Genomic DNA, 13,999 nt, shown 5'->3' with positions numbered 1-13,999 from the left:
TGTTTTGGGGCCTTGGGTATGGTGTATTCTGGAAAATGTTTTATGTCCTGATGAAAAGAATGTGTATTCTGCAGCAGTTAAGTAAAATGTTCAGTAAATGTCAGTTAGGACTATTAGATCTAGTGTGTAGTTTAACTCCATTGTTTCTTTATTGATTTTCTGTACGGATGATCTGCCCATTAGTGAGACTGGGGTGTTAAAGTCCCATACTATTATTGTATTGCAATCTGTCTCTCCCTTTAGATCTATTAATGATTGCTTTATATACTTGGGAGTTCCTGTTTTGGGTGTATAGATATTTATAACTATTATATCCTCTTGGCCAGACGTGGTGGCCCATGCCTGTAATTCCAGCACTTTGGGAGGCTGAGGCGGACAGATCACAAGGTCAGGAGATCGAGACCATCCTGGCTAATAAGGTGAAACCCCATCTCTACTAAAAATACAAAAATTTACATATTTTTATATTACCTATATCCTAACAGGCTGCTGTAGCTATTACAGTTGTTGATAGATGTGTACTTTGGGCTTCATACTGCAGTTATGAGTGGATTGCACACCACAAATACAGTAATAGAGTATTCTGAGTGTGCCCATGTATTTAATTTTACTAGTTGGTAAAATTAAATTAAACCAGGTTTTATACTTGAAAAGTTTTCTTTTGCACATTAGTATTCTTTTTTTTTTCAGATTGTAGAACTCTCTAGCATTTCTTGCAAGATGAGTCCAGTGTTTGAGTTCACTGATTCTTTCCTCTGCTTGATCCTCTAATGATCTACTCAGTTCATCAAATGCAGTCATCAGTTTCAAGATGTGTTTTTTTTATTGTTTCAATCTCTATGTTAAATTTCTCTGAGAAATTTTTGAATCAATTTTCTGTGTTATCTTAGGTATCTTTGAATTTCCTTAAAATTGCTACTTTGAATTATTGATCAGAGAGTTCACAAATTGCCATCTCATTAGGGTTAGTCACTGGGTTTTTGCTTTGTCTTTTTGGGAAGCTCATGGTTGCCTGTTTGCTATTGTTTCTTGTGGATATACATCTATGTGTTTACATTGAAGAATTAGCTATTTATTTCAGTTTTCTCTGACTTGTTTTTGTTTTATTGGATACATTTGCTTAGTGAATCTTCACTGCTAGTTCACTGTCCTTTATTTTGGCTCTAGGTGGCACCTAAGTCCAGGTTCACCTCAGCTCTAGTTTTTTTTTTGTTTTTGTTTTGTTTTGTGTTTTTTTTTTTGTTTTTTTTTGTTTTTTTTTTTTTTTTTGAGATGGAGTCTGGCTCTGTCGCCCAGGCTGGAGTGCAGTGGCCTGATCTGGGCTCACTGCAAGCTCCGCCTCCTGGGTTCACGCCATTCTCCTGCCTCAGCCTCCTGAGTAGCTGGGACTACAGGCTCCTGCCACCATACCCGGCTAATTTTTTGTAGTTTTGGTAGAGACAGGGTTTCACCGTGTTAGCTAGGATGGTCTTGATCTCCTGACCTCGTGATCCACCCGCCTCGGCCTCGCAAATGTGCTGGGATTACAGGCGTGAGCCACCGCGCCTGGCCAACTCAGCTCTAGTAAGTGGTCAGAGCCCTGCTTGTCCCAAGTGGGTGAGGTCCCAAAGGTATTATCTTAGCAGTATTGGAAGGCCGGCTAGGCATTCATGCCAAGGTGACCTGCAGGATAAACCTGCTACAGCATGGTGCTGCTGAACGGCCATTCTGAATTTGCATGTCCTTTGGTCAAGTTATAGAGTAGAATTTCCAGGGCTGGGGATGGTAGTCCTTCCTTCCTCATTTGTCTCTGCCTGTACTCTGGGATATTTCTGCCTTCAGACAGTCATGATGCTTTCTGTGGGTTAAGGCAAGGACAAATCTCCTCCCAGGGAACCCAAGAAGGTGGAGAAGCTGGTTGAACACCTCAATGTCACTTTTTCCAGTGTAGAAACCATGAGTTGGGGGAGATTTTCTATACACTTGGTGCCAGGCAGAATAGGAAGACGGAGAGTCATGGATGTGGAAGTCTGATTGTCAAAGTTTTTGAATTTCTCTGTGGTTCCGGGAACTGTCTCATCCTCACATGTGAGCTCTGGGTTGTTGTTGGTGTAGATATTGGTACTGTACGTTTGGTTTTGGTTTTCTCTGGGAGGGAGTAAAGCGAGCCTGCCTCTATGCCCCTATTTTAAAACTGGAAATCATTTTATTGTTACTTTATTGATGCAGTATCTTCTTGAATCATGAAAATAGTAATAAGAGCTTCTGATGAGTTCTGTTCTGAGCAATAGCTCTTTTTATTCTGGGATTATTGTTTTCTTTGTTCATCTTTGCATATCCCTTCAATATTTTAGGCTCTTTTTGAATGTGTGTTCGTCCTTGGTTGCCCACTCACATTTAAGAAAAGGAAAGAAAAATCTGACTGTGGGCTGTATGTACATGGGTAAGCCTTCATTTTCAGGTGACCAAAAGAGGAATTGCCTACTATACATTAAGATCCCCAGAGGCCAGAGATCTTAAAGTATTCAGTGGGTTATATCCTCTGGGATGCAGAGCTGTTTGTGAACTGAAGTACAGAACTCTGGTGCTGAATATGGAAGACCCTAAGGATTGTTGAGCAGATGTGTACATACCTGGTAGAGACCTGTTTACATAACCATTGACTGTGTGCATTTTAGGCCAGGCCCGAGCAGATGCATCATCCCTATCCTGCATCAAGGAGTTCTTTGTTTCTGAGTGCCAACTTTTCCCTGATGAGAGAGAAGGCAAAAATAAAGTCAGCTAAGCATGTGTCTCATGAATGACGCCCCTCCCCTTTCTCCTTCCCCACTCCCAGTGTGCTCACACCCTAAGCATTTTTGTCAGCAAAGTAGGCACAGAGCACTTATCCTCACAAAGTCAGTGTGAGGGAGGGAGAAGATAATTATCTAAAGGCAGACATCTCTTGCTCGAACTGATTTTCTCTCCCTCTATTTGTCCATGACAATAAGTGGGAACAGACAATAATAGAAGACAGAATATTAGTTAGCTTGAGGCATAAGGATTCGATTCTTTTTATTAGCTGACTTATCTAAAAGGAATCTTATGAAAATCATCCTAGGGGCTGGGCGCGGTGGCTCATGCCTGTAATCCTAGCACTTTGGGAGGCTGAGGCAGGTGGATCACTTCAGGTCAGGCATTTGAGAGTACCCTGGCCAACATAGTGAAACCCTATCTCTACTAAAAATACACAGATTAGGTGGGCATGGTGGCATGTGCCTGTAATCTCAGCTACTCAGGAGGCTGAGGCAGGAGAATCACTTGAACCTGGAAGGTGGACGTTGCAGTGAGCCGAGATTCTGCCACTGCACTCCAGCCTGGGCAACATAGTGAGACTCGATCTCAAAAAAAAAAAAAAAGAAAAAAGAAAATTGTCCTAGGAAAAAGGCTGTCTGTTGGTCCCTGTCTCTGTTATAATTGTCTCATCCCAGCTTATATTTATGAAACCACAGGAACCTGAAAGCTCCCTAACACTGTCTCTGAAATTGATAAGGGCTGAAGCACTGGAAATACTATTGAAACTTTATGAGGCAGCCATTCATTTGTTCATTCATTCAAACACATATTTATTGAGCACTACTGATTGTAGGCACTGATGATAGAGAGGAAGATACAGCCTGTGCTTTCAAGGTGCTTACACTCTAGCTGAAATAGTCAGAGAACCTGATAATTATAATAAAGAGTAAAGAGTGATATAATAAAGATGAGAGTAGGGTGTTATAGGGAGCAGAGAGAAGAAATTTCATTTTGCTTGAAGGGAAAAAGATATGAGATCAAAGAAGATAAATATTAAATAAATAAAGTAGAAAATACTGATATAGTATGATAAGGAGTAAGCTCAAGATGCTGTGGAAATATAAGCAGGCATCTAATCCAGACTAGAGGTCATTCTGGGAGAAGGAGTTAAGGAAGGAGATAACCGAAGTAAGTCAGACTTAAAGAAAAAGGAGAAGCTTGCTTAGTGTAAAGAGGGAGACAGATTTTTCTAGGCAGAGGGAACTGCATAAGCAGAGGTCTCATGTAAGAAAAAGCATTACATGTTTGGGTAACATGGAAGATAAGGCAGGAAATGGAACACAACAAGGCTGGAAACGTCACCAGGGAATAAATAATGCATTTTGCACTTTACCTTGAAATTGAATTATTTTATTTGTTTTGTTGTTTTGTTTTGTTTTGTTTTTTGAGATAGGGTCTGGCTTTATCACCCAGGCTGGAGTGCAGTAGTGCAATCACAGTTCACTGCAACCTTCACCTCCTGGGCTCAAGTGATCCTCCCACCTCAGCCTCCCAAGTAGCTGGAGTACAGGTACCTGCCACCATGACCAGCTGATTTTTTAATTTTTTTGTAGAGATGTGGTTTCACCCTGTTGCCCAGGCTGGTCTCAAACTCCTGGGCTCAAGCAATCCACCCACCTCAGCCTCCCAAAGTGCTGGGATTACAGACATGAGCCACCACACTTGGCAAACTGAAGTATTTTAGAGGCTGGAGTGACAAGATCAGATACTCACTTCAGTAAACTTCCTTTGGGAGTTACGAGACAGATCATAAGGGTCTCAATTAAGAAGATGGCAATGTAAATTGATAAGGGGGTAAGAAGAAGATTATGTTATTGTTATTGATTACATAATGATTACATTAGGAGGAGGTGGAGGCGGAGGTACTAACACTATCGAGGGCCTACTCTATGCCACACATTGCTCTAGGTTACTTAAGTGAAAACACTCAGCGCTCACAACAATCTTATGAAAGACGTACTATTATTTCAATTTAGGAAACCGAGACACAGAGAGGTTAAATAACTTGCCAAACGTTGCGCACTTAATAATAGATGAAGATAAGAGAAAGCATTTAGAAAGTAGAGCCCAAAGTATTTGTTGATGGTCTTAATGAGGCGGATGAGGTCAATCCATTATCCAACTCCTCTATCTTCTTACCTCATAGCTGCCAATGGAACTGAGGTTACATTTTGTTTTCTTGGAATTCATTTTTAACCCCATCTCCTTCATTCCTGAACAGTAATGTAATTTATGACCTTTCTATAATCACCTCCTCTTAATAGTAGCAGAAGATTTCTTTCAGGAATCCAAAATTCAGATTAAGACTCACTAACCTTCATCAAATACAGCAAAAAGTAGTACAAATTTGTGCAAGGTCTGTGTCTTTTCCTTGGCCAGACTCCCTGAAAAAGAAGTGAGAACATTTATCTTCTATTTTAAAATCTCATGTAGGAAATTGTCACTAGCAGGAGACATTTCTTCATCAGTTACTTGAGAGTAAGAACAAATGTAGTCTTCTGTCTCTTGTTAACTTTGCTTTGTTGTTAGGTCTCCTACACCAGTATTTCTAAAACTATCTGGAACAAAGAGTTTTTTTATTTCAACTTTGATGAAGACCACTACTTGCGTAAAATATGATAAAAATGAATTACTAAAGAAAAAAATTTAAAACATTTACAAAATACAAGCCCTCATACACACACATCACAGAGAAAAAGAAAAATTACAGCAACAGTACACATTGCTTCTGAAAAAAGGTGTGTATAAGCAATTAATATACATAATTTCTGTTACTCTTATAACTTTTTATATTTCTGCAATTGTAAATTAAAAGTTTTGAGTAAAATAATAATTGTCCATATTAAACATCTATACTCATATTTTTTTCAATAGCCCACAGTGCTTTTAATTATACTCACATTTTAAATGAATACCGTGTATATCAATAGCTAAAGTTTTTAATGGAACAAACTAGCTTGTTTCATGCTTTAACTGTTGAGCTTGTTGGCTATCTTTCTTAGCCTTATATATTTTTTAAATTTGGGAACTTTTGTTTGCAGGCTTATTTTGAGTAGAAAGATTTTTGTTTATGACATTTTGCCTTTCTTTCTCTCTCTTGCACCCTTAATGCTTAGAAATAAAAATTAGCTTGAACTAAGAAGGTAACAGTATGTGTGCTGCTACTCATCAGGCTGGGTAAAAGACATAGGTAAAGCTAACTACAGAGTTAACAACACCATTTCTCCCAAGGACACATTGCCACTGTACAAACTCACTGAATACCAACTATTTGCTTTGATTATCTCTTGATTTCTTACTCAATTGAATTGTTTGTTCTTGGAATTCACAGCCTACCAGAAATGTCTGAACTAATAGCAATAAGAATGAAACATCTCATTCTTTCCTAGGTCATCTAAATTACTTTGACATGAAGAAGCAGCTCAATTTAAAGCTCAAGCTTCAGGTAAGGGATGCCTTGACTTAACATTTCATGTCTATGTTAACTTTTTACTTAACCAGGACACTTCACAGTCTAGACCTCATGGTTATTTCTTTACACACAACTCTACTGTGCTTCATCTAAATATTACCTAACCTCCACCCTTCCCCCAAATTCTTTACTAACTCTATATAGTATTTTCCTTTGTTTAGGGAGGTGTCCACAGTCTCTTGTTGCCATGAGCCAATAAATCTGACTTTGTTGAACTATAGTGATCTTTGCTGTCCCTTGTGATCATTGGTTGATTAAACAAAGGATGTGTTCACTATTCTCTATCTAGCAAATCACACCCTAGAATGGAATTTTGGAGATACTGGCTAATGGAAATCTTGGGGATATTTCAGATTCCCCCACTGAACCGAGAAAACTTAGTTCCTATTCTAGGACTGGGTTTGCCAGTTATGTCATTGGCAAATATTTTCTCCCACTCTATAGTTTGTTGTTTCCTTTCTTCTGCTTGATTTGGGTTTGCTTTGCTCTTCTTTTTCTAGTGTCCTGGGGTGGAAATTTAGATTATCGAGTTGATATTTTTCTAATACAAGTGTTTAATTCTATAAAATTCCCTCTAAGCCCTGCTTCAGATATAAACCAAACATTTATTATTATTATGTGGTCTGTGGTTTCAGTGTCAGATCAGTTTTAAACCCTTTGCTGTGCCATTGACTCCAACACAGTGGCCAGTCTGGTACGTGAGGGGAAATCTCAGTTTCACAGTCTTCAGCATGCTAATTAGGATTCCATCCAGATATGTGTAGGTTGGGGGTAAATCCAGGAGTTAATGCACAACTTTATGGGTTTACTTTCCTGGGATCTCTTCTCTCTGTCATCTATAAACTTTCCAGTTCTGTGAGCTCCTTTTTTTGGTTTTGTAACCAGAAGCTTCCAACTTCCACAACTACATCATAGCTAAGGTCAAGCAACGGAAGGGGAAAGACAGAGAGAAAAGTAATGTGCTTTTGCCCCAGGGTCTTAGATCTGTAGCTGTACTGAATGAAGGATAATGTTCCCCTCCCTAAGTTTTTACTCGTGCAGGCTTCTGTTGCCAGCCACTGTCACTGGCACAGGCAACCTTGGACTGAAGCTTGAGAGAATGGTGGAAAAGAGGACAAAAACCCTAGGGGATTTCCCCTTCCATGCTCTTTGTGCATTTAGAGTTACCTTTCCCACTCCTTGAAACCCTAGAGGGTTTCTCCTGGAGCTCTCTTTGCAACATAGTACTCACTTCCAAGTCTCCAGTTATGTTTTAATTCAGGTTAAGGAATACTAGAGTGGGGAAAAACGTATACTCCCCCACAAGTTTGGTAACACTTTGAATTTTAGTGCCTTTTCTCTATTTACTTGTTCTATTTGCCTTTTAGAAATTTTTAAATATCTGGGCTTTGCATTTTGTCAAGGTTTTATAGATAAGTTCAATGGGAAATAAAGGGTGGAGTGTGTTTATCCATTTTACCCGGAGCTAGAACCTCTGTTGATTCTTTAATTCAACTCTGTGTCAAAGAATTATTTGGGTTTTTAACTTATTTCTTTATATGTCATATGTAAACACTAATGTTTTGATTATGTCCTTGTTCAATTAGCCTTTACATCTCATAAATAACACACTGTGGTTTTGGCACTTTCTCATTAATTATGACTATGAAACTGAACTTAGTATATGAAAAATCATACTTTCACCTGAAACTATTATAAACTACAAACCTTTCTCATGTTCTCCACTCCCCACTCCCATCTTTTTTTTGAATCACATTCATCACCATTCAGAAAGACTATGGTGATTCCTGTTAATAAATTCTTTGCCTATTCCCCATCAAAAGGTGGAGGCCCCCTCTATAGACTGGTCTTAGTGATGCATTCTAACTAATAGAATGTATGTTATGTGAGTGATTTCCAAGGTTACATTAGAAAACATGAAACAGTTTCTAATGGGCTCTCTCAGGACCATATAAGAAGTCTGGCTACCCTGTAAGACCCATGTGAGAGAGACCATGTGGACAGTACCATCAAGCCAAGGTTAAAGACATGTGAATAAAGTCAACTCTGGGATGATTTCAGCTCTGGCCACTGTTTGACTATAGCCCTCATGAGACACACTTAGATAGACCAAGTCAAAACACTCCCAAATTCCATGAGACCCACAGAAACCATGAGCGATAATAAGTGATTGTTGTTGTTTTAAGCCACTAAATTGTGGAGTTATGCAGTAAAATATAACTGGAATAAGAAAAAGGTACAGTGAAGCTGATTTCACCATAAAAAAATAGGGTGAAAAACAAATTATGCAAAATTTACTTCCCTAATTTAATTTATGCTAAGGTATAAATTAAAAACAGGTTTGATTAGAATTATTTTAGAATATATTAATTCAATCCAAATTAATTAATTTTCAATAACATATATAAATAAATGCTGACTTTTCTTAGATTTTTATATACTTTTGGTCTGCAAATGACAAACTAACCACCTGAACCAGTCTATATGTGTTCACCTTCATGAAGCTTTCGAGGAACATAGCTCAATGTTTGCAAAAGGCAGAGGACGGTAGAAATCACTACTGATAAAGCCCACAGATTTGAAGAGGGAAACAGCAATGCTTTGAGGAGAGAGATTGAAGTCTGGAACTCAGCTGCTCCTGATCCCAGCTTAGAATTTATTGTGGTTATATAGAATGCATATCTGCTTCTCTCAGAAACTGGGTTATTCTCCTTTCTATGAGCATGATGCTAGAGTAAAGAAACCTCTTTCAGGTTAAGGACACAAATAGATTCAGTTCTTTGTACTTCTCTGCTTATTTCAGCTCAATCATACACTTTCATACACTTACCTTCTCTACATACTAGTAGGGCTCCAATGAGGCCCGAATTCAAGTCTTTTACCAGGTCCACATGAGAAAGATACGAGTAGGTAAGGCACAGCGGGTCAGAGGCCATCGGACCATTCTCTTTCAGGACCTGCCAGACATATGTATGGCTTCCACCAGGAAAGACTTTATCATCTTCTTTCTCCCTTTGACTGGTCTGATCATCATATTCAGCTCCTATAGCAGGAAGAAATAAAATTGTCCTTTCTATACCCATTGTCCACTTAAAGAAACATGTCAAGTTTACTGTCACCAATAGGTTCTACATAAGAAACAGACTTTTTGCATCTTTGTTGTTGTTGTTGTTGTTTTGAGACGGAGTCTCACTCTGTTGCCCAGGATGGAGTGCTGTGGCACGATCTCGGCTCACAGCAACCTCCGCCTCCCAGATTCAAGTGATTCTCCTGCCTCAGACTCCCGAGTAGCTAGGATTACAGGCACACACTACCATGCCTGGTTAATTTTGTGTTTTTAGTAGAGACAGAATTTCATCATATTGGTCAGGCTGGTCTTGAACTCCTGACCTTGTGATCCACCCACTTCAGCCTCCCAAAGTGCTGGGATTACAGGTGTGAGCCGCCACCTCTGGCCTACTTTCTGCATCTTAATTTGAAAAACTAACAAGTAGCAGCCACAAATGGGGAGAAGCCTCATATATTCCAGAGGATCTTGAGATCACTAACCGTAGTATGAGTAGTAAAAACTAGGTTCTGGTTGAGATCTCCACATTCTGTTAAATAATAAAATTGCTTCCATTATTGCATCTTTTTGCCTAATTCAATTCAACAACAAATACACTTTGTCACAGACTCTTTGGTAGGCACTAGTGAGGGTCAGGAAAGGGTAAGAAAGAGAGATTTAAGAAAATTTCTTAAACTTTGTTCTTTCCTAGTGGTACAACACTATGTTTGGTGGGGGACATAGACATATAAAGATATAATTATAATACCATGTGGAAATATTCACCTATTTATTCACAAATATTTATTGAGTTCTTATTCTTTACCAGACTCAGTTACAAGCTGAAAATATAAAGATCGAGATAGAAGTCTCTGCTTATGGAGCGAGCAACCCAGTGGATAAAAAAAGCAGTAAACAAGCTTCCTACTCTTCAGTAATGCTTGATGGAGGCGGAATTTGAGATGAATCTTAAAAGATAGATATATTTGCGTTATTTTTCATGTGTTTAATATAAAGAATTTAATGTTTTTGTGAGTGGATATTAGAAAATTATTCTTGGAATTGCATTGCTACTTTCACTTTTTTCTTTCAACACACTTTTTATGATGATGCATTTTAATGTACATTACAAATTTCATGACAGTCCACTCCTATATACTTTAGAAGTCATCTTTAAAAAAAATTTTCCCACATACACAAAATGACACTAGCACACCCGATCCAGTTAATATCACCTAATATCAATGCAATATTCAAAAATTTTTTTGTTTTTACTCAGAGGTTTCCAACACATTTTATTTTGCAGACCACTGGTTTGTAGCTTTTGAGGACCAACATCTGTATATCAATTCCTATAAAATGTCCAACCAATTTCAGTTCCATAGCAGGCTCTTCCAAACTGCACACTATGCTTATGGGTGGAGGTCCAGTTACACATGCATAAAGGCTGCCCTGCCCGCTGGTTCCCAGAGGAGGTCGCGTCGGAGTTAAAGCCCCTTCCAGGAGCTTGATCTTCCCAGGGGTCATTTCCTTTGGCAAGAAGTCAGTTTACACGTGCGGCTTTGATGCCTGTGAGCTGGAAGCACCAGAAACATGCAGGATGTGCTGCTTTTTCTCTCATGAAGGTGGGCACTCGAGGATCCAGTGCCCTCGTGCTTAGTGACAGGAATCCCTCCTCTTTGCTCAGTAGGTTAAAATATAAGGAAGCCTCCACTTTACGAAACACAGATAACACCTTTTTAGGTTGCCTATTTATTCTAGAACTACAAAATTTAATTCAAGAAAATATAGGTCCCATGAAAGACTTAAAAGTTTTATAAAACTAAAATCTAGTTTTTCCTCATAAATTGTACTTTAGGCAAAACCCTCCCAATGCTTCTAAAATAATACTAAAAGGGGCATCTGATTATACAAGAGCAATTTAAAAAATTAAATATTTATTTGAATAACAAGTTTTAAGTTTGAGCTGCAACGTTGGCAGTGCAGGTTTTTAACACAGATCACGAAAAGGGTGCACAAAAAAGTACTGGCGCAAAGGACAAAATAATGCTAAGAATTAGGCTAAACAGCTGCTGATTTTAAGAAAACAAAAGGCCTGAAATCACTATACAAAATATAAAATGTATTAAACACTACCATCCACAGAACAGTCTTTATTATTGATTATATTTAAAAATTATTTGCATAATTATATATTGAATTATAAATGAGTATTATACATCAACCTCCATTCGGAAGGCAATTCCTTGTAGCACTATAGAACATCTAATTACATTGCAAAAAGTATCCTTTTTTGCTATTGATAAAACAGTTAATATTACTGTAAATATCAGGAAGGCTACAAAAAAAGAAGTAAGATTTCTTTTTTGTCTTCAAAGGGTTTTCCATGCAGTGAAGCACTTGCCATGTTGAACTGAATGCACTACTGGAGAATGTTCTGGGTTCAAGATGCTCTTGAGAGACAAGACTAGGCTTTTCAAACCAAACACTCAAAGGAATCATGCAACCCTCCTATGACTAGGATATGACTGGGATACCATCATGTGCCACTTACCAGTGCTGGCTCTCCAGAAAACCATTCAAGACGCTTAAAAAAAAAAAAAATCAGACTTATATGATAAATATACATAAAATGAAGACACCAACTGCTATTTGACATGACTACTGGTAATGTCTGTGCTATGTGAAAGCACCTTTAAAAAGAGCCTATGCGGCAAGAGATAAGTGTCTAAAGATTCAAAATGAATCAACAGTATTGGATAACAATATAATTCTCAACTCAGAGGCTGCCTCAAGATTAGGTGCATCTTCAGTTAATGTAACAGGAAAAAAGGCAATGGATTTTATTAATTGTATCCACTTACAAACAGACCTAAGGTCACCCCGATGTGTAGACACAATGAGATTTTTGTTGTTTATAGTCTTTAATTGAAGTGGTAAGGGAAACAGATCTATTTAAAATCAAAACCAAACAACTATTTCTGTCTAGATTAAGAGGTGGCCCCAGGTGTGGGATTCACCTTTTGAGTGGCCACTTGTGGTGCGACCTCGATGATCCGGGGTTTGTCTATCATTCTTGTTGTGCGGTTGTCCTTGTCTACAATCCCAATAATCCATGCTTGGTGGCCTTCACCATATTTGGGGGACTTTATCTCTGCATAGAACCGAGCTGCTTGCTCACGTGGTAAACAGATCAGAAGGCCGCCTGAGGTCGCTGGGCAGGTCCCGTGCATGAGGCCGAACATGTTTCCACAGGCTTTGCTCACCGCAGCCATCTTGGCCAGCACCGGGAGGCTGTGAATTACAAACGACACCTCGTTCCTCTGCTGCTTGACCAGGTTCTGCACATGGCCCCAAATCCCGAAGCCCGTGATGTCAGTGGCCGGGTGGGCACTGAACGTGTGCATAAGTCCTGCAGCTGTCTTGTTGAGCCTCGCCATGTTCATCATTGCCTCCTGGTAGGCCAGCTCTACATCTTCTTGGGTGATCACTAGTTTAATCTCATTCCATTTCTCAGGAATATCCAGCCACTGGTGCACAGCCACTGCCACCTGTGTCCCCAGGGGTTTTGTCAACACCAACACGTCCCCTGGCACTGCATTGTCTGGCATGATAAATTCATTGGGCTGACAGACAGTGGTAGCAACTCCTCCCAGGACAATCCAGGGGTTTAGTACTGTTTGGCCACCTGTTACAGACGTTTCTGCTTCCTCAGCTGCGTCTTTAAAACCTTCGATAATCAGAGGCATCACTTTATTCCTTTCCCTGTCGGTCATTTTATTACCGACTCCAAGGAGCATCAGCATATTGTCACATTCCGTGACCCCCGTTGTGTAGAGGTCACTGAGGACATTGGCACATGCTATCCTGCCCATCATGTAAGGGTCGTCTACGATCGGGTAAATGTAATCTGTGGTTTGAACCAAGGAAAGCCCACCGTGCCTCAAAGGAATGACACAAGTATCCATTCCAATGCCAAGCCTTGGCATAACGGCTCCCAGAAACTGCTCATCTTCTTGGAAGTGGTTCTCTTGTAAAGATTCCAGCAATTTTTGCAGGACATCTTGGGGCACTTTGCAGCCTGTGCCCTTCAGTTCAGTGAATCTGGTTAGCCGGAAGCTTTTGTCCAATTCGTAACTTTTCGGGTTAAACGACTCCCGCATAGACATGGTTCTTGGGCCCCGCTCTCCTCACAGCTCAGCCCCTCCCCTACCTCTGCGGGTTGGCTGGGTTCTTTATGGATCCACCGGCTCACTTTGCGCCCTCCGCCGCCTCCCGAAAACGGGCCGCGGGCCGCTCCCACAATGCACCGGGCGTGGCCGGGCTCCCTTAAGCGTCGCCGGAATAAAAACGCCGCGCCCCGCGGCTGCGGCGCAGGCCCGCGCCTGAGCGCCCCAGGGGCTCGCCTGGCTCGGCGCGGCCCTGCGGGAGCCGGGCCGCCGCGCTCCCGCCGGTGGGCGCGCCTCAAATTGTCTTAATTGCTTCAAAGGCATCCTTTGTAGCTAGTTGGTCCAAATCAGAATTCAACCTAAGACTGCACATTGCATCTGGTTGTTTAGGCCCACACGGAGTAGTCCCTTTTTTCCTGACACTCATTTAGTGAAAGAAAGTTGGCTTGCAGTCCTGTAGAATATCTCATGTTATTGAATATACCTAAGTTCCGATTA

At 40.1% G+C, this 13,999-nt stretch overlaps 1 protein-coding gene and 1 pseudogene across 4 annotated transcripts in view; both read right to left on the bottom strand.

Moving 5' to 3' along the window:
• LOC105468354 (coagulation factor VIII) overlaps positions 1–13,999 on the bottom strand; it is a 200,953-nt gene that overhangs the window by 150,529 nt on the left and 36,425 nt on the right. For all 4 annotated transcript variants that reach the window (XR_979452.3, XM_011718454.3, XM_011718453.3 and 1 more), the window contains exons 4-6: positions 9,117–9,329; positions 5,130–5,198; positions 2,613–2,729 (exon numbers count right to left, since the gene is read on the bottom strand). Coding sequence is in view for 3 of the 4 variants with exons in the window: in XM_011718454.3 (XP_011716756.2) it covers positions 2,613–2,729; positions 5,130–5,198; positions 9,117–9,329 (399 nt within the window). In the remaining variant the exon portion in view is untranslated. The remainder of the gene's footprint in view (positions 1–2,612; positions 2,730–5,129; positions 5,199–9,116; positions 9,330–13,999) is intronic.
• Positions 9,388–13,640, bottom strand: LOC105468355 (selenide, water dikinase 1 pseudogene; annotated as a pseudogene).

Source organism: Macaca nemestrina, chromosome X (genome assembly GCF_043159975.1).
Source record: "Macaca nemestrina isolate mMacNem1 chromosome X, mMacNem.hap1, whole genome shotgun sequence".
In the NCBI taxonomy this organism is placed as follows: Eukaryota; Metazoa; Chordata; class Mammalia; order Primates; family Cercopithecidae; genus Macaca; species Macaca nemestrina.
The sequence above is the reverse complement of the archived record's forward strand: the minus strand, read 5'-3'. Positions and strand labels throughout refer to the sequence as shown.